The sequence below is a fragment of the Colletotrichum scovillei genome (assembly GCF_011075155.1).
Source record: "Colletotrichum scovillei strain TJNH1 chromosome Unknown Contig00009, whole genome shotgun sequence".
In the NCBI taxonomy this organism is placed as follows: domain Eukaryota; kingdom Fungi; phylum Ascomycota; class Sordariomycetes; order Glomerellales; family Glomerellaceae; genus Colletotrichum; species Colletotrichum scovillei.
Window position 1 is genome coordinate 3,613,364 of NW_023336267.1, and position 20,227 is coordinate 3,633,590.

The following is a 20,227-nucleotide window of genomic DNA, read 5'->3' on the forward strand; positions in this document are numbered from 1 at the left end:
TGGCAGTACCTAATTGTTTCCTCATAACAAACTTGTCAAAAGACTGAGAAGCCAGGACTCGAAGATTAAAGCCATTATAGTTGTCGAGAAAAGTCGAATCGTCACCGATCGCGACAGCCATATAGCTTTGTCCTAGCGTTTTCGTAAGCTCGGCGGACTCATCACAATCCAAATCCTAGGACTTACCCATCAGCAACAGGCAATAAAGAGCCATGCTGAACATAGCAATATAGAAGCTAGAATATCGCAAGAACAGTCGAATGTGTCATAGACCAGTTCCCACTGCAAGCTCATTCCAGATTTCAACCAGAAAGGTCCAAGGCCGCCATCTTGTCCCGGAAGTTCTGCGAGACAGCCCGGCGAACCTCATCGGGACTCGACAAGTTGGCTCTCGAGCACTCTTCCGTGATCCGGGTCTTGCAACGAACCAGCTCCTTCTTCATCTTCTCGTTCTCATCCTCGGCATCCTTGAGGGAGTGGAACTTGGCCTGAACCTCGTAGCGCAAGTCGTGCAAGTGCGCCGACACACGGCGCAGCACCCGCTTCTCGTGCTTCTGGCGCTTGGCGAGCTCCTCGGCAGCCTTTCTCTCCTGCTCGGCGCGTTCCTCGGTAGCCTTGCGCTCTCGCTCAGCAAGCTCCTCGGCGGCCTTGCGTTCCTTCTCGGCGAGCTCTTCTGCGGCGATTCTCTCCTTCTCAGCGCGCTCCCACGCAGCCTTGCGCTCCCAAGCTTCTCTGAGCTCCCGCGCTGCACGCTCGCGATCGGCGCGCTCTTGGGCGGCCCTCTGCGCCAGGACGTGGTCGACGGACAGGCGCATCTCGCGAAGCTCCTTCTGGGCTTGACCGACGTCGATGCGCAGGAAGGCGTTCTCGCGGGTGACCTCCTCGTCTCGGGTTTTCCAGCGGAGGATGGTCTTCTGGCGCTGCGTGATGAGTTCGGCCGCGTTCGCCGCCTCGACGCCGGCTACCTTGCGGGCGCCGGGGGTGTTGAGGATCGTCTCGATGTCGGAGTGGGTGTAGTGCTGGGCCCAGGGGCCGCTGGGCTCGGCAGTGGTCGTCGAATCCTCGGTGGCAGCTTTGGGAGGCGCGATCGGGGGGTCGCCTTGCTCGTGATACTCAATCTTGCGGAAGTTACGTGCGACTTCTGGGTTCATGCGGTCGAAGAGGCCGAACCACCAGTTGCGCATCTTGTGCTGGAAGGTCACGCCTGTGCAAGAGTCAGTGGTTTGATGCTTTTCTGAAGGAAGTTGTTGTGCTAGTTACCAGCAGGCAGGTAGATGATGGAAGGCTCGGAGTCAAGAGAGTAGCAGGGCGTGAGATAGCCATTGTCGTTGATGTCTCTCTGGGTCTCGAACTCCATGAGGAGACGATCAGGGGCTTTCTCTCTAGGAGAGTCATCGTCCATGGAAGTCTCGGGACGCATACGCTGGGCCTAAAACCTATTCAGCCGTGGGTTGCTTAGAACTGAGATGCAGTAAAACTCACATCCTCAGCCATAAAGACCTTTCCGTCAGTGTTCTGCTCAGCACATCCCTCGGCCAGAAGGCGGAAAGTACAAGGGGAGATTCTCCCAGTCTCGGGATCACCCTCGTCGTCCGAGATTTCGTAGTCCTCGACTAACATGTGTCAGTGTCGGCGCAAATTATGACTTGAGCCAGACTTACCAAAGTTGCGGTCCGGATCGTAAGGCAGCTTGTAGGGGAGCAGTCCCTTGAAAGAGGACTCAGGGGCCTCGGTGACCGGAGGGAGGTAATCCTCGAATCTGAAATCTTCGAAATCGGGCGCGATGTGGAGATATTTGGGACGAGGGACATTGTAGGCTCCCTTTCTGTCCGCGGTATCCGGAGCGTACTCGGCAGACAACAAATGGGTGTCATCGAGCATCCTAGACACAGTCCGTCATAAGTCTGAAAGAAGCAACTGCTCACACGAAAACTCACTTGACGTAGTCATCCTTCTCTCGCTTCGCGTCAGCTCTCAAGCCTGAGGTCGCGGTTCCCTTGACAGGAGACGGCCGCGTCTTGGAAGGACTGATAGAACTGTGGTTAGGAGGCTGGCGATTAGGAGGGCACATCCTCGGACGGAGACTCACTTCTGGGGTTCGCCGCGTACGAAGCCGCCACCGTCGACAGCCCTCTCCTTTCCCTTGCCCTCGGGCTTCTCATCGTGCTCACTGCGAGCGAAGCCGCCGCCATCGGCAGCTCTTCCTTTTCCCTTGACGTCTAGCTTCTCGTCATGTTGGCAAGAAGGGCCGTCAACCGCAACCTTGGCAGCATCTCTCTTCGCTCTTAGAGCAGACTCAAAAGCCTTGACCTCCATCCACGATCGCAGCGGGTCGTTCGCATCCCTCATGGAGCCGCGGATAGCGTCGTAGGCCTTCATCATGGAGTCTGTCATGAACCACTCCTTGGCGAAAGGGTGGCCGGCCGAGCAGCCGGGGAGCTGAGGGCTGGGCTCATCGGGACCGTAGTCGACCAGCTCGCTCTGGAAGATGGACCAGTCCTTGGTCGTGGGGATTCCTTCGATCTTGATGCTGGGATCAGGAACTAGGATAACTCGGTTAGTTAGGACATCCATATAAGGGAAAGAGCTAACAGGAAATTCTACGAGGCCCAGGCAGGGAGTAGGTAGATGATGTCAGTAAGAGCAGAAAGGTATCTCATTGAAACCAGAATGTGCTATCTAAGAACCTAGTGGAAGCAGCAGAACAACGCGGAGCACTTGATACCTTCATGAACCGAACGCGAGTACGACTCCGAATCGGTGCTGATGCTCACTTCCCAGAGGTTGACACCGGCATAGCGGGCATGGTCAAAAACGACCGTCTCCGGGCCTGTGTTCAAGAAGTTAGAGAAAGAGTTGAGAAGATGGCAATTCAAAGACTCACTCGAAGAACGGTTGAACTCGTGCAAGTTGTTGTCTTGCTCCCAGTTGCCGTACAAGACCGTGTCGTGGGTGGGGGCTCCATTGTCCTGACCGTGGGGTCCGACATTGGAGTTCATCATCTCGAACTCGTCGAGATCGTAGATGTCCTCGTGATCTTCACTGAGGAAGCCCTGTTCATCGTACATGTTGGCAGCGTAGATGTCGTCGAACGACTCACGCGACTCGCGAGACGCCTCTTCGATGATGGAAAGGCGATGGGGATTGTGATCTTCGAGGGTACCCGCGGTGTCGATATTGTTTGCTATTTATTATTATTTTTCGTCAGGAAACGGTTCGTACTTGCGACGAAAGCAGCCCAAAGATCGATGAGCAGGTCGGATGACTTACCAGACTTGGAGCGCGAGTGCTGGCCGCGGTCACGTCGAGAAGACATTCTCGACAGGCGCTTAAGAGTAGTGAAGCTCTTTGACTTCTTCAGAGAGAAGGCTGCCTTCGATACCAGACCTGCGGTGAAGATAATGAGCAACTGTGAAGCGATGAAAAAATGCTGGTAACGAGGATCCGAGTATGGGAAGGAAGGGCAATCGGGTGTCTTCGAGTATGTCCGAAGAAACGAATGCCTCAAACACTCGAGATTGAAAGATGGATGAAGCTCAGCAGGACTCGATGGGAAGAAAAAAGAGGAAGGATCGGAAAATTGATGAACAGAGGGTGGTTGAGGCGAGAGATCGTGAGATCAGGAAGGCAAAGCGTCTAGGGTTGGAGGAGATATTCACCCTTCAAGGCCTTTGCGGCAGTCCGGAACGTCTTCTTGGACCCGGGTATCTTTTGATCCTTCTCATTCATCATCTTGGAGCTTGAAGCCGTGTCGACAGCTAAGCGGGATGATCCAAAGCGCTCGACATCATGGACGGCCGGTTGGACGTAAGCGTTGTAACTGATAGGAATCATTTGATATGGCGGACTGCGCAACGAACGGTTCGGATTAGCTTCGTGCTTTTGGAAGGCGAGGTAAAAAACCGAAGCCATCAAGAGGTACTCACTTCGAATTTGGAATGCTGAAAAATGAAGGACTCGGAGCTTGGTTGGGTGCCTTTCAAGTTTTGTGTATGGTTGACATGATCCCTTGTACTGATGGTGATGCGTGTGTTCGGGGGATTCTAGCAAAGGTTCGAGAACAACCTATTTTGGCAGGAAGCTCTCCTCAAGGATTCACTGGCCATAGATGGGCTGCACAAAAACGTTGTCTACCAAATACTCGCAGTTGCCTTTCATGAAGCTGTCAAACCGCAGCTGTCATTCTCAAGTCTGGTTCCTCACATATTAACTTACACAGTCGTTGTCGCTCACAACAAACTACACTATTTACCTTTCAGAATGTACATCTCTCAAATCATTTGGTGATTGATTTACGCCTTCATACAACATCTAGCCGTTGATGATAGGTGTTTAAAGAACAGCAGGTATTCCTGTTTACAACCTCATAATTCTACAGGTGCATGATTGCCTCATTCAAACCCAGTGAACACTGACGTGCTCCTCCCATGGAAGAAAGATGCCCCTACATCGATATTTGTCAACCATTATGCCATTACTTCTTGCTCTTTCCCTTGGCAGTCGTTGCCTTGGCCTTGGGCCTACCCTTCTTAGGCTTGGCATCTGCATCTTCGTCGTCATCGTCATCACCTGCTTTGGCCTTCTTCGTTGCTCTCTTAGCCTTCGGTTTGGGCGCCTTGATTAGCTTGTCCTTCTTCAAGTCAATCTTGTCCTCGTCCTCCTCGCCCGCATCGGCAGGTTCTGCAACATCGGCATCATCGTCCTCCTCGATAGCTTCTTCGAGATCCGGAGCCTCCTTCGCCACCTTCTTCGGCTCCATGATATTGCTGGCCTTCAAGAAAGGGATAGGATGAGACATTGCGTTGTAGCTGGAGACTTGTTAGCACTGATACTGAATAGCAAGAAGCATGAGTACTTACGTTCGCGTGAATGCCGCTTTTGTCTTGGATTCGATATCAGCCCGGCCCTCAGCTTGCGGACCAACGCCGAGCTCCTGAATCGCATCGAAGTCGTCTCGTGTCAAGTAGTAGCTGTCCATCAGCTCGATAATCTCGTCGACAGATTCCTTGCCTTCGACGGACAACCGGCGTATCATCTGATCCCACAAGACAGGCAGATATTGCTGGCGAATCTCATTGGCGTCTCCAGATGACCTCAACCGCATGTGTGAGTGTAGCTCACGGACAAATCGACCGAGTTTGCCAGTCTTGCTGTTGTTGCCGAGCCAGGAGGTGAAGTTGGAGCCCATGAGCTGGCCAGCAACGAAGCTCGATGGTCGAACCGTGCTGAAAACGGCGTGAGTAGGCATGAGACTCCATTGCTGTTGAGGCCCGTGAATCATTCGATCAACCAGATCACCATCACTGATGCTCTCCGCCGCCTGGTCTATCAATTCGAGGTACTTCAGATTCTCTTCCCTCTTGTTGTAGCCTCTGTTGTTCAGTGCCATTGGCTTTGAGCGCAGGTAGTTTTCCTGGATCATCAGGTAACTGAACTCGTGGTCATTGAAGTATAGCTCGATCTTTTCATTCAAAGTAGTTTTGCTGGCGGGAGCGAACAGCCCACCAGCGAGCATCTTCTGACAAATATCCCAAGGCTTGAGAACGACGTGTTTCTCCCATGCCTTGGTCATTGCCTTGCCTTTGTCGTAGCTCATCGATGCTTGGTCGAGCTTGGCGGTGGAGATCATGTTGATGATTTGCCGAATATCCTTGTTGCTGCCTTCGATGAGGGCGTCGACAACGGGCACAGGTAGCTTGAGGCCTTCGCGATGACATATTGTCATGATACGGGACCGGACCTGTTCTACCGTCGGGCGCCTGAAAGGAACATCCATGGCGACGAAGTCGAACGGCTTCATCTTTGGCAATTTCCGCTCATTGCAAATGAGAATGAGGGGAATCTCAGTCTTTTTGCAGAACTTAGCCAGGGCTCCAACACCACCGCGATCTCCTGCGGACATTCCGTCGACCTCGTCCATAATCAACACGATGTTCTTCTTTTCTCCGTCAACCTTCTTGCCGTCTCCAGCAAAGAAGCCGAGAAGTGATGTGTTGTTCATGATATCAGCGACACCGTTTTCGACTAATTTCTTGCTGCGAGTGTCACTGGCGTTGCTCTCAATGACATCGAAGCCCTCGAGTTTGGCAGCCAAGTGTGCTGCAGTCGTCTTGCCGATGCCGGGCGGACCAGAGATGATGATAGCTCGTGTGCCACCCATACCGTCTGCACCGCGCCGTTGAAAGTCGTACTTGCGTGCCTTTTGCCAGTTCCTCAACCAAGCCTGGATCTTCTCGACCTGCGCCTTGTTGCCGCAGATATGATTGAGTGCCGTCGGCGCATACTTTGATGTCCACAGCTGCACTGGAGCTGCTGTAGGGACAGGGGCAACTGTAGTCCCCCGAGCGGCGGCTGCTTGCTTGGCTGCCTTCTCTGCTGCAGCCTTCCGGGCCTTCTCTTCTCGCTCCATCTCCATTGCCTGGATTTTGATAGCCTCCTCGTCCTTCTTCTTCTTCTCGCGCGCCTTCTCCGCACCCTTGCCGGAGCCGCCATAGGCAGGCAATTTCCTGATGAGTTCGAACAGGCCCTCCTCGTTGATGGTTTTGATGTTCATGTCCCTGATCTTCTTCAGCTTACTGGGTCCTGCATCGTCTCCCAGGACGACATAGCTGGTCTTGCTACTTGGTGCTCCAGTGATTTTGCCACCGTACTTCTTGACCAACGCCTGACCTTCCTCACGGCCGATGGTTTGAAGGACACCGGTGAAGACAAATGTCAATCCAGAGAGACATTCATCCTCGCCTTCGGGCAGTTCCGCGGCACCTGCATTAGCAGGCACAGCCGCGCTGTTTCCGCCACCGCCGGCATTCTTCCTCCAGTCAAACTTGGGGGCATTTGGGTCTTGGGGTGGAGGTGTCGGAGGGCGGACCGTGGGGATGTTGTCGAGGATCGACTGATAAGCCGAATCTTCAGGTTCATCTGCCTTCTTAGCCCTGGGAGCGCGTGGCTTAGCAGGGGCCTTCTTCTTTGGCGGCTGCTCTTCCTCCTCTTCCTCCTCGTCCTCGTCAGGAGTCTTGCGCCTCTTTGTGCCAGCTGCTGCCCTTGTGCTCTTGCTTGGGGTGCCATTGGCGGCACTCCGTGAGGCTACACGCTTCGGTTTTGGTTGAATATCCTCGTCGCTCTCGTCCTCCGCATAGTCGTCGGTCTTTCGCTTGTTGCGACCCTTCACATCAGCCGCAAAGATGTCATCGTCATCCTCGTCGTCTTCGTCTTTGTATGCATCGGCATCGTCGTCGGACTCGATTTTGGTGTATGTCCTGGCGGCGCGCTTCTTGGGCGTTACTTCTACGGGTTTCGCAGCAGTCTTCTTGTTGCGTGGGCTGGTCCTGATCTCGACTTCGGTCTTCACTTTAGTTGCTTGGTCTGGCTTTGCGGCGGGTGCAGGCTTAGTTGTCTTGGAAGATTTGGATGATGCAAAGTAATCGCTGGCTGTGGTCTCGGTTCCCTTAGTAGCCTCGTCTCTGCTACAGAATTAGAAGCAATCGACGAAGAGGGCAATATAGTTCGCGTACTTAGCCTTCTTCTTCACAGCAGCTTTCGCTGCCGGCTTTCTAGGACGAGTTAGCTTGGTCTTCAACTGCAGGGTTTCGGAATCGACTAACGGCGCAGGAGTAGGGTCGGCATCATCGTCGCTGTCCTCGATGACTTTCCTGCCCCTTCGGGCCTTTGGGGGCTCCTCGACCTTTTTTGGCAGTGGCTTCGGGGGCCCGCCTCCCTTCGGCCCAAAGAATGACCTAATATCAGGCATTGTGTTTTGTACAGTCACCTGTTTTTCGTTGAATGATTGTAGAAAGCAGCGACAATTTTATATCGAAAGTTGGGCTGCTGTTGCCTGGAGGGAAGTTGGAGGTTGACAGACGAAAAGACCAATCGAGGTCGCCGTGCCTGGCGTCAAGTCGAGAAGCGTGCACGTAATGGATTTCCAGTTGCTACGCGAAAGTGACGCGACGTCCGTGACCCCGGTCAGTTCACTTTAGAGTGCATGTGGCGCAGCAGCTCCAGGCAAAGCCTCAGCAAAATTATCGCCCAACATCTCAGGCCACCCAAGCCACACCTAAGCTCTCGTGAAGCTAGGGACATTTTTTTGGAGATCGCATCATCAACGACGTTCATCGGCAAGTCGCAAACATGAGGCCCACCGCTCCTACGGCGCTGCTCAGCGCCTTCCAAGGCCTCAGAATATCTACGACGCCGACAGTCAGCCCTCTTAGGGCCGCGATCCGACCTCAATTGACGAAGCCGCTGGTCGCATCCCAGATCCTCCGCGATGCTCGCCCGTTTTCCACGACACCTGCAGCGCAGGGCACATGGCTCGAACCCTCGATCGACCGAACGAAGAAGATGATGAAAGGACGTCCTCGCGTGGCTACGGGAGGATCGACCAAGGGCACGACTGTCATCTGGGGCGACTACGGTCTCCGAATGAAGGATCACCACCGAAGAATCAGCGCCAAGCAACTCAAGAACGCTGAAGATACGATTAAGATGAGATTACGTGGTCAAAAGTACCGGCTGTACAAGAGAGTGTGCTGCAACGTTGGTGTCTATGTGTCTGGTAACGAGGTAATGCGGACGTTGAGGAATCATGGGTGATAGTCAAGTGCTGATTCCCGGACTAGATGCGTATGGGTAAGGGAAAGGGTTCTTTCGATCATTGGGCGGCGCGTGTTGCTGTCAACCAGATCGTTTTCGAGATCAGAGGAATGCTTCACGAGGCTGTTGCGAAGGATGCCTTCCGTCTGGCGGGTAACAAGTTGCCCGGTGAGTACATTCCCAATTGCGTGAAGCACAGCCAAGACTGACTTAATGCTAGGTCAATGGGAGTTTGTACACAAGGGAGCGGCTCCTGTTGTTGGTATTACGAAGCTTGAGAACGGTGTTACGTTGGAGGATCTGAAGAGACCAAGAAAGGCGATTGCGCCTGAAGACTTGCTGGCTGAGGCAACGAGCAAGCCCACCAGCGCGGCGTCTACCACTACGCCGTCTGCAGCGCCCTAGAGTTTTGGATGAAAATGATTGTAACATTTACCACTCTTAACTTTGAGATAGGCTAAGCGCAATCTCAAGTTCATGGAGTGGCTGTACTATAGATGACCTTACCAGATGGGGAGGTGTCATTGCGGCTGTACAAATAAAGGAAATACCTTTCACACTCATCATTAGTCTACCGTGGAATGATCATTGAAAAATGTTTTTTGCACGCATTAGTTTTGATTAAGTCGAGTGAATTCGAGGGTCGTTACTATGCGCCAAGTAGTGGTGTATGCCTCAAAGCTGCCATGTTGTGGCTTGAGGGCACGGGCCTAGACCACCAGCCACGCCTCGATATTTCCCACTTAACGCGAACGCGTCTTCTTTCAGAGCGCATCACCAGAAAGTCCCACGCTCTGCAGCCCGCTCCGCCAGCCAACTTCAGGTCTTCAACACGGCGTTTTCCACATCACAGCAATCAAAATGGCGCTCATTGTCGATAAACATAGACCAAGGTCACTGGATGCTCTGACATACCATCAGGAGCTTTCAGACCGTCTCGGCTCCCTGGTAGGAAGCTCCAAATCTGCTCTCTCCCAGGCAGCTGCTCACACATTACGCAGGCTCAGAGCGGAGATTTCCCCCATTTGTTGGTATACGGTCCGTCCGGCGCTGGAAAGAAGACACGCATCGTCGCCACACTGAAGGAGCTGTACGGTCCCGGTGTAGAGAAGATCAAGATCGATGCGCGTGTTTTCCAGACGTCGAGTAACCGCAAGCTCGAATTCAACATTGTCGCGTCAAACTACCACCTCGAGATCACCCCGTCAGACGTCGGAAACTACGACAGAGTTGTCGTTCAGGACCTGCTGAAGGAGGTGGCACAGACACAACAGGTCGACCAGTCGGCAAAGCAAAGATTCAAGGTTGTGGTCATCAATGAGGCAGACCACCTTACCAGAGATGCGCAGGCTGCGCTGCGTCGCACGATGGAGAAATACTCTCCTAACCTACGATTGATCCTCCTAGCCAATTCGACGGCAAACATCATCGCCCCTATCCGATCGAGAACACTGCTGGTCCGAGTAGCTGCACCAACCCACGAGCAAATTTGTGAGGTCCTGGCAGTGTCAGCGAAGAAGGAGAACTGGCCCATGGTGAAGGGCTTGCATATGAGGATAGCGCAGGAGAGTGGCAGGAATCTGCGACGAGCTCTGCTCATGTACGAGGCTGTCCACGCACAAAAGTAGGACACTTTTGCACGGCATTTGCAGAATCAGAAACTAACAAGCCAACAGTGAGAAAGTCACGGATAGCACACCAATCCCGCCGCCAGATTGGGAGGCACTCATTAGCCAGATAGCGAGGGAGATTGTCGATGAGCACACGCCGGCACGGATTCTCCAAGTGCGAGCAAAGCTATACGACCTTCTCACGCACTGCATTCCGCCAACCACGATTCTCAAGACGCTCACCTTCAAGCTCATTGCGTTGATCGACGACGCCCTGAAGGCGGAGGTGATCAAGTGGTCGGCATTCTACGAGCACCGGATCAGAATGGGCACGAAGGTCATCTTCCACCTGGAAGCGTTTGTGGCCAAGTTCATGAGGATCATGGAGATGTACTTGATGAGCATGGAGTTGTGAGCAAAATGGATAATACAAAAGGAGGCGTTTAGGGGTTCAAGGCGGTACATGTCGGGGGCACATACTTCTTCTACTACTACCGGGCACGCCAGGCCAGTGCCAAAATGCAAACAAGTCCACCTAGCGGTTCCCAACCAGCTGGGTCTCTCATATGTTTCGCCGTCAGTCCGATTGGATATTTATGATTGTAGTCGAGCGTCCAATGTCTCGAAGAGCTTTCGGAGCCGCAGTGCACGCAGGTGGTAACTTATGATCGATCGGCAAAGCCTCACGGCAGGGCCCATACTTCGGGTCAGGATGACCGACCAGGGTACCGAGGATAGAATGTCAGTTCCTGTATCTTGGGTGCTTGGGCGACGATGCTGCCTCACGGAACCTATTGCGTAAGTCTGATAGGTCACCGCGCAAGCGGCTAGGACGGCTCCTCTTATTTTTTTTTTCCCTTGCACTCAACAATCTGTCATCAGGAGTTTCCCAACAGAAAGGACGAAATTCCCACATGCTTATATGGGGATGCCAGAGATCCATATTCTGCCGCACGAGGCTCGGAGGACTCGCGGTGATTTATCCCAAATGGCCCGTTTGAGAGTATCTCCGATTTCCAGAATAGACCCCGACCAAAGGTTGAAGCAACAACACTTTTTCGGCTCATTGATACGGACAGGTAATCCGTACCCTGTGTTTCTCCACACAAATCGCTTACTGCGTAGATGTGAGAGGATCCTTCGCCCGGGTTTCCCGTAAAGAAGGACGACCCCTCCAGCCCTCCTTGCCGGGCCACAATTTATGTACAGATGCGGCGGCATCGACGGCGGGATGGCGTTTTGCCCAAGCCTTCCCCCGCGGGTGTCGGGTATGCCAAGACGACTTCCATTCGTCCATCCTATGAGACGGCGGGAGGTGGGCTGACCCGGATGAGCAGGGAAAGGTTAGGTTGGGACCAGTCTCACACATGCTGCAACGTAAGAACAACGGAGCAGGGGGGGGGGGGGGGTACCTAATGTGAGGAAGGGCAAGGGACCCGGCCTTCTGGAATGGCAGCACGCAGCACGACTAAAACAGCGCATCACAAGCACGGGTGCGCGCTTGCCCCTGTGTATCGATACTTCACTGAGGTACTTCGACTGGTGGGCATGGGATATCCGGGTGCCCACGGGGTAAAATGCGGGAAGTCTGTGAGCTGTCTGGGGAGTCCAGGGTTGGGTGAAAGGGTTCTGAGGGGAAAACGCGGAGGCGAGGTGTTTAACTGCAGGAGACCATCATGCCACGTTTGGTGCTGGAGAAACTTTGCTAGCTGGAACGTGAATCTCTTCAATTCGATCATTCTCACAGATTCGACAGGAACCAACCCTTTGGTAACCTCTTTGGAGGAAAGGGCTCTTGTTATGAGGCAAGCCACTTTCCAGAAGACAACGCCAGGCGCCAGGTACAAACACAAAAATATGAGGCAGGTGCCTTAGGTAAGACAGGCAGCACACAGCACCTGCCTGTTGTGTGTTACATCAGAGGATGGCATCCACTTACAAGCAATCCATGGGCTTCTCTTTTCCTCTCTTTAACCTGCGCAAGGACGAGCGGGACTTCCGTTTGACCCCTCCAACCACACACGCACACCACCACTCGCTACACCAGCAATTTCTATCAATGGTTTTCTTCTGCCTGCAGGGTGCTAGTACAGATGTGCCCCTCCATTTGCCTACGGGCCTATGCCATGCTGCAGCAATACGACAACCAACCTCTTCATGCTGCCTGCAACTTCAGATGGAGGTTACTTGGTACCCCAACTGGCGGCGGCCTCGACGGCGGCCATGATAGCTCCGATACAATTCTAGTATCATGGAGAACAGATCGCCCAAGTGGATGCTGCTATTCGTCGTACCAATGTACTACGTACGGAGTACTTTGGCAGCCTTCATAGGTTATTCTGTGGACCGCAGCCGACGTCGGAGATGCCGCATGATAGGACTGCAGTCATCGACAGTCATCACAGTGGGTTCGGGGGCATCTTTTCTCTTCCGAAGGACAATCGGCAACAAGCGCGAGTGCGCACTGCGCAGCCTGAAAGATTACCCACAATCTGCAAGGAGAAAGAAGACAGTTGCAAATTGCGACTGCAGGTGTGGTGGATTACGACCCCGGAATCTGCGAGACTTTGTTGAATCCCGACCCAATGCCAGACCCCGAATTGCCTACGAGGAACAGCGGGGCCTGCGGAGCCCTGGGACCGCTCAATTATCGACTTTACTGAAGTTACCTCCCGTTGGATGCTCCGATACGATACAACCGGGCATGCGTTTGTTTGAAGCACAACATCATTGCCTTTGAGAGCACCTGTGTTGATATGGTCGTTGCAAAGGTCGTCAAGAAGTCGCGGGAGCCAAGCCAAAGGTCACAATCATCAATATGTCATCGTTGGGGTCATGGCCAATCACGGAGGCCGGAACACCACGGCACTCAAGGGTCGCGCGCCGTGATCAGCATCCATCGTCCTCGGCTGGCGCACACTTGGCTGGGCGACAGCCGCATGGCTTCCTGAATAGCGGCGCAATGCGGTCAGCCTAGGAGTAGGTAGGAGACCTATGAGGCGCAAACTCGACGCCGCTGGGGAAGAAGAGTGCGGGGAACGCTGGGCAGGTGAGGGGCAAGCTTTGGTGCCTCGTTCGCTTGACGCCAAAATGATTTGACAGCAAAGCGTCGGGAGACCAGTCTGCCGCATTGACAAATTCTTGGAGCTTCCGGTTGTCCTCGGTCTGGTTCGGCCACCCAAGCAACCAAGGTGATGATGGACGAAGAAGTCGGGTGATGGGCGCCACTTATACCACTGGCGCATTCTCGGCGAGTTCAGGCCAGGACACGAAAAGACAGGCCACTAACCGAGACAGAAGACCAGGAGAGATGTCGACACTCACAGCCACGGTGCAAGAAGAAAGCTCCACCAAGACGGTGGCTCACAATATCTCCTGCTTTGATGAAGTGACATGGTCGATGGTAAATCGATGAATATATATCATAGGGCCGATTTTAGGCGGTCAGGGTATCTATACAGGCTATTTACAAGCACGGGCAGGAGATACCTTCAGTACCGACACTGATTGACACGCGATGCCCCGTTTTAAGACAAGCTCCCTGGCGCAAATGGTGTGAAAGCGAATGGATCGTCACCTGTACACATGAGCGCAAGACTATGAGAAGGCTCCTGGACGTCGTCACCGTCATCCCAATAACAGGCTACCATGGATCACGAGCAGGGCCAGGGTCATTGGGCGTTCAATTTGCTCGGCCGGTCGACGGGAGAATCTGGTCGGTAGGCGGATAGAGTTCGTCGCATTCAGACGAGCTACGGATACTTGGTATAGTACTTACAAGGCACAGCTGCGAGGTCCAATTGTGTCTTTTTTGTCTCTCATTAGCGCGGAAACCCTTCCCCTCCCCCAGACCAAGACCAACCGACGGGCCCAGGAGCATCCAGGCGCGGACGGCAGGCGAGCTGGCGGGCTCCTTTGGCGAGTTTGGAGACGGGTAGCTTGGCATCCTTGGGCTCTGGGGAGAAAGGTCAAAAGGTACATTCGTCTCGTCTTTGACTGGCCGATGCAGGTCTGCGCGGTGTTGGGAGCTGGGTTAGACGCGAGGGGTTGCAGGGAAGGGGAGGGTTCGCAGGTGGTTCGGGGCAAAGGAAAGGAAAGACGCAGCTCAACCCCCGGCCAAGCGGTAACGGTACGTCGGTACAGAGTACGGAGATGGACCAGCCACAGCCCGCCTACAGGCTACAGGAAGCGGACGGGATTGCGGGGTGCCATGGCAAATGATGACCAATGGAGGCCAAGGGATGGGCTGAAGGAGTTTCCCTTTCCGCATGGCTTGTCCCTTTTCTCCATAACATCATCGGCCTGCGCTGCAGCGTACCATGATCCGTGAATGTGCTCCGTACCGTGGGTGGGGCTCCTTGTAGATGGAGACCTGGCTGTATTCACTGACACGCCGCACAATGCCCAAATCTGGGACCTTGGGCTGACGGAGATGCTGTTTGAGAGTGACTTGGTACTGTGAGACTTTTGTAGTGACTGTCAACTGAAGCTATGTATGTACGGGGATGTATGTGTAAGGTAAGGCAAGGTACGGAGTACGGTACCGAGCAGTAAGTGAGTGGCTAGTGTCGTTACGAGGAAGCTTCCTTTTAGCTCTCCAGCTTGACGCGGTGCACCGTCCCAGGTCCCGAACAGCGCCTCCGGCTCAAGTTGTCGGTCGACGTGCCCGGAGTGGGAGTCCACGTTTACCAGACGTTCCCAGTCCAAGTACCAATTCCCCATTCGTCCATTAAAAGCAATCCCATCCCCCGTCCAATTCGCGGCTCGGCCACCTGGAGAGCTGGTCTTCTTAATTACGACTCACATCCTCTTCGTCTTTCCCAATTCCTCCTACTCCTCCTCTTCTCTTCACTTCCACAACCCAACTCCGATTGCTCCTACATTTCTGGGACATCTCCCCTCTCAGTTACATACGCATAAAGCAAACACAACGAGGACAGGATTCAAGGGAACCACCCATTGGGACGTCGACTTGTTTTCTCTGCTGCCGCTACCCGCTTTGCAGCAACGCCTATCTAGGACACTACGCGACTCGACGCTCGACTTGTGGAGAGTTGCGCCAGTTCCGACCCCAGCTTGCGCGCGACCTCCCATCATTACTGCACGAGCAGGACTGCTTCTCTTACGACGAGGACGGCAGAGACGGACGATTGTCGCACGATTTCTCACAGCTTAGCAGCGCCAGCGGATCTCTCGAAGCTCGACAGAACCTCTACCAGCCTGCACAAAGTACCCCGCATCGCTTCATAAACAGCACACAATACACACAAACGCACCCACGCAGCACACACACACATAAACCACCCCGCCGCCACAATGACCGATGCCGCAGAGCCACAAAAGGCCCCCGTGGTCGCCGAGGCCCACCTCGTTGATACCTTCCGTAAGCCCGAGCAGAACCCCAATTTCCTAGCTCCATTTCTGGTCTACTTTTGGTCCCTCGCGCCAAACAGCACCGAGCGTCTGCGTCTGCGTCCTCACCCTTTCAACCGCATTTACACGGTTCTCTGGGCGAGCGCAACGCAAACCTGACTGCTCTCGCTTCCGCCAAATGGCTTTATTTGCATGCTTGTTGGGAGAATCACCATGGCTAACTTTGAATCCCAACAGATCCCCCCCAAAAGATGCTTGACAGTAAGTGCGCCGCCGATTTGCAGAAGCTGGATTCCAGACCCAGACACCCAAGAGTCAGACCCAGTTCCATGGCCTGTTGCCGTCCGAAAGTCGCGTGAGGGGCACTGGAGATTGCCCATGGTGGCTGCAGGGGGGTTGTGGTTACTGGTTACTGTGGTCAACCCTATGGATCCCCATCAAGTACTTTGTACCTCCCATGGGAGAAAGAAGGAGGGGCAGCGCAATTCGGAGCTACTGATTGGACATTTTGGGCTAACAATTCTGTCTCCTTCCCGCAGAGCACCCCAGCAAGCCCCACTTGAGCAGTAAGCCATCTTCCCCTCTTTACCCCAATTCCTCCCCTCTTCATTGGCTGACCGGAGCTCCCCCTTCCTCTCCCCTGCTGCAGGTCTCGAGGACTACCAAAAGTTGTACAAGGAATCCATCACCGACCCAAAGGCCTTCTGGGGCACCAAAGCCCGCGAGCTCCTGTCTTGGTTCAGCGATTTCCAGACCGTCTACTCCGGTTCCCTGGCCGGCGGTGATAGCGCTTGGTTTGTTGAGGGTCAGCTCAACGCCTGCTACAACTGCGTCGACCGTCACGCCTTCAAGGACCCCAACCGCGTTGCCATCATCTACGAGGCCGACGAGCCTGGCGAAGGCCGCAATGTCACCTATGGCGAGCTGCTCCGCGAGGTCTCACGCACCGCCTGGGTTCTGAAGCAGATGGGCGTGCGCAAGGGAGACACCGTTGCCATCTACCTGCCCATGATTCCCGAGGCCATCATTGCCCTCCTCGCTTGCGTCCGTATCGGCGCCGTCCACTCCGTCGTCTTCGCCGGTTTCTCCGCCGACTCCCTCCGTGATCGTGTCATTGACGGCAACTCAAAGGTCGTCATCACCACTGACGAGGGTAAGCGTGGCGGCAAGTTGATCGGCACCAAGAAGATTGTCGACGACGCCTTGAAGCAGTGCCCCGATGTGTCCCACGTCCTCGTCTACAAGCGCACCGGCGCCGATGTGCCCATGACAAAGGGCCGTGACTGGTGGTGGCACGAAGAGGTCGAGAAGTGGCCTTCTTACTTCCCCCCTGAGCGGGTCAACTCCGAGGACCCCCTTTTCCTCCTCTACACCTCCGGTTCCACCGGTAAGCCCAAGGGCGTTATGCACACCACCGGTGGCTACCTGGTTGGTGCCGCCGCCACGGGCAAGTACGTCTTTGATATCCACGACGGCGACCGCTACTTCTGCGGTGGTGATGTCGGTTGGATTACCGGACACACCTACGTCGTATACGCCCCTCTGCTGCTCGGTGTGAGCACCGTCGTCTTCGAGGGCACGCCCGCCTACCCCAACTTCTCGAGATATTGGGACATCATCGCGAACCACCAAGTCACCCAGTTCTACGTCGCCCCTACCGCTCTGCGGTTACTGAAGCGTGCTGGTGACCAGCATGTCAAGGGCGACATGAAGCACCTCAGAGTGCTCGGCTCCGTCGGTGAGCCCATCGCCGCCGAGGTCTGGAAGTGGTACTTTGAGGTTGTCGGCAAGGAGGAGGCCCACATCGTAGACGTAAGTGAAGCTGGCATTGACGCGAGGATGTAACAGGACTAACATAATTGCAGACGTACTGGCAAACCGAGACCGGTTCCAACGTCATCACTCCCCTGGCCGGTGTCACGCCGACCAAGCCCGGCAGTGCCTCGTTGCCCTTCTTCGGCATCGAGCCCTCCATCATCGACCCCGTTTCCGGCGAGGAGATTCACGGCAACGATGTCGAGGGCGTGCTGGCCTTCAAGCAGGCATGGCCCAGTATGGCCCGCACCGTCTGGGGCGCCCACAAGCGCTACATGGACACGTACTTGAACGTCTACCCAGGCTACTACGTGAGTCTCGCCTCCTATTTGACAATGTTGTACACTGGCTGACAATGACCCTAGTTCACCGGTGACGGTGCCGGTCGTGATCACGAGGGCTTTTACTGGATCCGCGGCCGCGTCGACGACGTCGTCAACGTCTCTGGCCACCGCCTGTCGACCGCCGAGATCGAGGCCGCGCTCATCGAGCACCACTCCATCGCCGAGGCCGCCGTCGTCGGCGTCGCGGACGAGCTCACCGGCCAGGCCGTCAACGCCTTCGTCGCCCTCAAGGACGGTAACGAGGCCTCGGACGCCTTGCGCAAGGAGTTCATCATGCAGGTTCGCAAGAGCATCGGACCGTTCGCCGCGCCAAAGGCCGTTCACATCGTGCCTGATCTCCCCAAGACCCGCTCCGGCAAGATTATGCGCAGAATTCTCCGCAAGATCTTGGCTGGTGAGGAGGATCAGCTTGGTGATGTTACGACTGTGAGTTTGAAACCACCTATTGATGAATGCCTGTATGCTAACGCACAGAATAGCTTTCGGATCCTTCCATTGTTGAAAAGATTATCAACATTGTCCACGAGGAGAAGAGGAAGAAGTAAATTCGGGACGACGATGTGAGGAGAGTGAGAGGGGAGACAAGAGAGACGTGAGTGATACCACATGAACAGAGGAGGATGGATATAGGTACGAAACGATCGGTTTGGTGTACCGTCCCGCCTGAAAACCCCCATGAATAGCTTTTCTAGGGTTATTGCTTCTTGTTTTTTTGCCATATAGCGAACCGTATTTTGAAATATTTTCGAGTCCAAATGTCAAAAGAAAGAAAAAAACATGGAAACATACACTGCCTGTTCATCGCGTGCCGTGAAACATGCCTCGCTGGCCCGGCATGATATCGGACTTAACTTGATGTCCTGATGACGAGTGGGTAAACTCATCCAGGAACCAGGGACATGGTTCCCACCGATCAACGGGTCGGCTTGAAGGATGTTATCAGAGTCGTGGAAGGCTGTGCCTGCTGATACAGGATTCGTAGTTGACGAAGCTACCCTTTTGCCACCGAGGCTCAGCTGCTCTCTCGAACGCCGAATCCATCGGTCACGACTGCGGCCCGATCGATGATGGAGGCCAGTCTACAGTAACGGAGAACCTGGGGAAAAAGTAAAGAGAGAGGTCCGTCCGTGTATCTGCAGCTTGCTGACACTCGGATCCCGCCTCCCGGTTTCTTATCTTTCGGCGCTCCGCCGCACTCCCCGGTTGGGACTCCGGCGCCGCTAGTGCAGGGCATTTGGGCCACGTCGGTTGAGAGTGTGAGGTCCGTTCATTGCCTTCTTTCTCTCCACGTACCTGTCAAGGTTTGGGAGACAGGCTACTAGGTAAGTCGTAGATTTCCAGGAGAGCACGGTTCGGCGGGGAGATGCGTGACGCTAGAACGGCACCATTCGCGGCCTTGCGGGGCGGGAATGATGTCGTTTTGCGGGTTCTCTGCTAATTGTGCAGTTATCTGTATGTTTGGGAGTGAGGTGTGCCTCTGCATCTGCCGTTCTATGGAGACCGGGCCGGATTACTGCTTGCAGATAGGTGAAGGTCTCCCTTCTGCGACCTCTCACGCAATGCGAAGGAGGAGTAGCAGCTGGAGGATGACGATGATGATGATTACCATCGGTGGTTCGGCCTCTATCTGATGGGACCTTTTTTGGTCGGCGCTTCCCCGGAATATTTGGGGAACGTCTGGAAATGCCGTGGAAGCATAGCCTCACCGCGCTGCATGGCTACCCTTTTTCGTCTCCTCTCTATTCGGAAATGGACGGGGAGGGTGTGTTGGTGGATGGTGAGTACGGATGACCTTTGGGGGGGAGAACTGCGCGAGGCAAAGCGATGTCGTCGTCATCATCATTGTTCTCGAGGAGCGGACGGCACCTTGCTGTGTCCATCCTTCCTCATTCCGTAGCCTCTTGGCTGAGGGTCTACGCGGTACTGGTTGGACTTGGCATGTCATCAGAGGTGTCTCTTATATCCGAGTAGAGGATGGGGACTCCGCCGTACGGCAAACCTTGTCTTTTCGATTAGTCTTCTGCCGCTAGGTGCTTCAGTTTGGCAAGACACGTGGCTGACGGGATACTGTGAGAAGAAGGCAGTGTAATCGGAATCCCTAGCATGACCTGGAGGGGCCATCTGAGGCGATGATGGTGTTGCTATCGTCTTTCTGAGTTGGGTTTTCTGTTCCCGGCTTTACGAAATTTGGGTTCCGTGACTGATGAAGTATTTGAGTATCTTACACATCCTCTTGATCGTGAGCTTTGCACAGTTTGTATATCACCGACAACTCATCGCCAGGCCACGATCTGTGTGGACGAAGGGTGTCCAACTAGACAATGATCACGTGAGTAAATGTGTAAGTAGCAGTCGTCATGAAATCACGATATACCCTGGCTTTAATTCCAACTCTTTCCTATATCACGAAGTAGCGTCCGAACGGTTATGACCCATATAACACGAAGTGGTGGTCATGGATTATGATGGAGCACTCCGGATGAAGGCAGCTTC

General features: G+C 54.3%; 5 protein-coding genes across 5 annotated transcripts; 3 read left to right on the top strand and 2 right to left on the bottom strand.

Moving 5' to 3' along the window:
* Positions 1-302: 302 nt before the first annotated feature.
* On the bottom strand, positions 303-3,834 carry HER10_EVM0010221 (uncharacterized protein; the record flags this gene model as incomplete). The annotated part of the gene is made up of 9 exons (XM_035479688.1): positions 303-1,204; positions 1,261-1,429; positions 1,483-1,613; positions 1,662-1,882; positions 2,090-2,552; positions 2,726-2,830; positions 2,885-3,184; positions 3,271-3,387; positions 3,660-3,834. 9 exons carry the CDS (start codon positions 3,832-3,834, stop codon positions 303-305), a joined length of 2,583 nt encoding a protein of 860 aa, XP_035329954.1.
* Positions 3,835-4,303: 469 nt separating this feature from the next.
* Positions 4,304-7,915, bottom strand: HER10_EVM0011394 (replication factor RFC1 C terminal domain-containing protein). The gene is made up of 4 exons (XM_035480827.1): positions 7,602-7,915; positions 7,512-7,550; positions 4,860-7,463; positions 4,304-4,808 (listed from the first exon to the last, which is right to left on the bottom strand). Exons 1-4 carry the CDS (start codon positions 7,745-7,747, stop codon positions 4,475-4,477), a joined length of 3,123 nt encoding a protein of 1,040 aa, XP_035330089.1. The 5' UTR covers positions 7,748-7,915; the 3' UTR covers positions 4,304-4,474.
* Positions 7,916-8,088: 173 nt separating this feature from the next.
* HER10_EVM0011643 (ribosomal protein L16p/L10e) lies at positions 8,089-9,172 on the top strand. Its single transcript, XM_035481069.1, has 3 exons — positions 8,089-8,562; positions 8,619-8,760; positions 8,813-9,172. Exons 1-3 carry the CDS (start codon positions 8,128-8,130, stop codon positions 8,995-8,997), a joined length of 762 nt encoding a protein of 253 aa, XP_035330119.1. The 5' UTR covers positions 8,089-8,127; the 3' UTR covers positions 8,998-9,172.
* A 208-nt stretch (positions 9,173-9,380) lies between these two features.
* On the top strand, positions 9,381-10,711 carry HER10_EVM0008926 (replication factor C subunit 5). The gene is made up of 3 exons (XM_035478431.1): positions 9,381-9,540; positions 9,594-10,216; positions 10,269-10,711. Exons 1-3 carry the CDS (start codon positions 9,454-9,456, stop codon positions 10,615-10,617), a joined length of 1,059 nt encoding a protein of 352 aa, XP_035329786.1. The 5' UTR covers positions 9,381-9,453; the 3' UTR covers positions 10,618-10,711.
* A 4,050-nt stretch (positions 10,712-14,761) lies between these two features.
* On the top strand, positions 14,762-18,614 carry HER10_EVM0006617 (acetate-CoA ligase). Its single transcript, XM_035476198.1, has 7 exons — positions 14,762-15,585; positions 15,813-15,836; positions 16,115-16,141; positions 16,225-17,387; positions 17,441-17,701; positions 17,756-18,160; positions 18,214-18,614. The coding sequence occupies exons 1-7, from the start codon at positions 15,519-15,521 to the stop codon at positions 18,277-18,279; spliced, it is 2,013 nt and encodes a 670-aa protein (XP_035329501.1). The 5' UTR covers positions 14,762-15,518; the 3' UTR covers positions 18,280-18,614.
* Positions 18,615-20,227: the final 1,613 nt, after the last annotated feature.

Excerpts from the sequence above, each read along its gene's own strand:
- HER10_EVM0011394 (XM_035480827.1), bottom strand. The coding sequence starts at position 7,747 with ATGCCTGATATTAGGTCATTCTTTGGGCCGAAGGGAGGCGGGCCCCCG. Across the intron at positions 7,464-7,511 it reads GCTGTGAAGAAGAAGGCTAA|CAGAGACGAGGCTACTAAGG; the intron begins GTACGCGAACTA and ends CTAATTCTGTAG. Across the intron at positions 4,809-4,859 it reads AAAGCGGCATTCACGCGAAC|CTACAACGCAATGTCTCATC; the intron begins GTAAGTACTCAT and ends ACAAGTCTCCAG.
- HER10_EVM0011643 (XM_035481069.1), top strand. The coding sequence starts at position 8,128 with ATGAGGCCCACCGCTCCTACGGCGCTGCTCAGCGCCTTCCAAGGCCTC. Across the intron at positions 8,563-8,618 it reads TCTATGTGTCTGGTAACGAG|ATGCGTATGGGTAAGGGAAA; the intron begins GTAATGCGGACG and ends TTCCCGGACTAG. Across the intron at positions 8,761-8,812 it reads GGCGGGTAACAAGTTGCCCG|GTCAATGGGAGTTTGTACAC; the intron begins GTGAGTACATTC and ends ACTTAATGCTAG.
- HER10_EVM0008926 (XM_035478431.1), top strand. The coding sequence starts at position 9,454 with ATGGCGCTCATTGTCGATAAACATAGACCAAGGTCACTGGATGCTCTG. Across the intron at positions 9,541-9,593 it reads CAGACCGTCTCGGCTCCCTG|GCTCAGAGCGGAGATTTCCC; the intron begins GTAGGAAGCTCC and ends CACATTACGCAG. Across the intron at positions 10,217-10,268 it reads GAGGCTGTCCACGCACAAAA|TGAGAAAGTCACGGATAGCA; the intron begins GTAGGACACTTT and ends ACAAGCCAACAG.
- HER10_EVM0006617 (XM_035476198.1), top strand. The coding sequence starts at position 15,519 with ATGACCGATGCCGCAGAGCCACAAAAGGCCCCCGTGGTCGCCGAGGCC. Across the intron at positions 17,388-17,440 it reads AGGAGGCCCACATCGTAGAC|ACGTACTGGCAAACCGAGAC; the intron begins GTAAGTGAAGCT and ends ACATAATTGCAG. Across the intron at positions 17,702-17,755 it reads ACGTCTACCCAGGCTACTAC|TTCACCGGTGACGGTGCCGG; the intron begins GTGAGTCTCGCC and ends CAATGACCCTAG.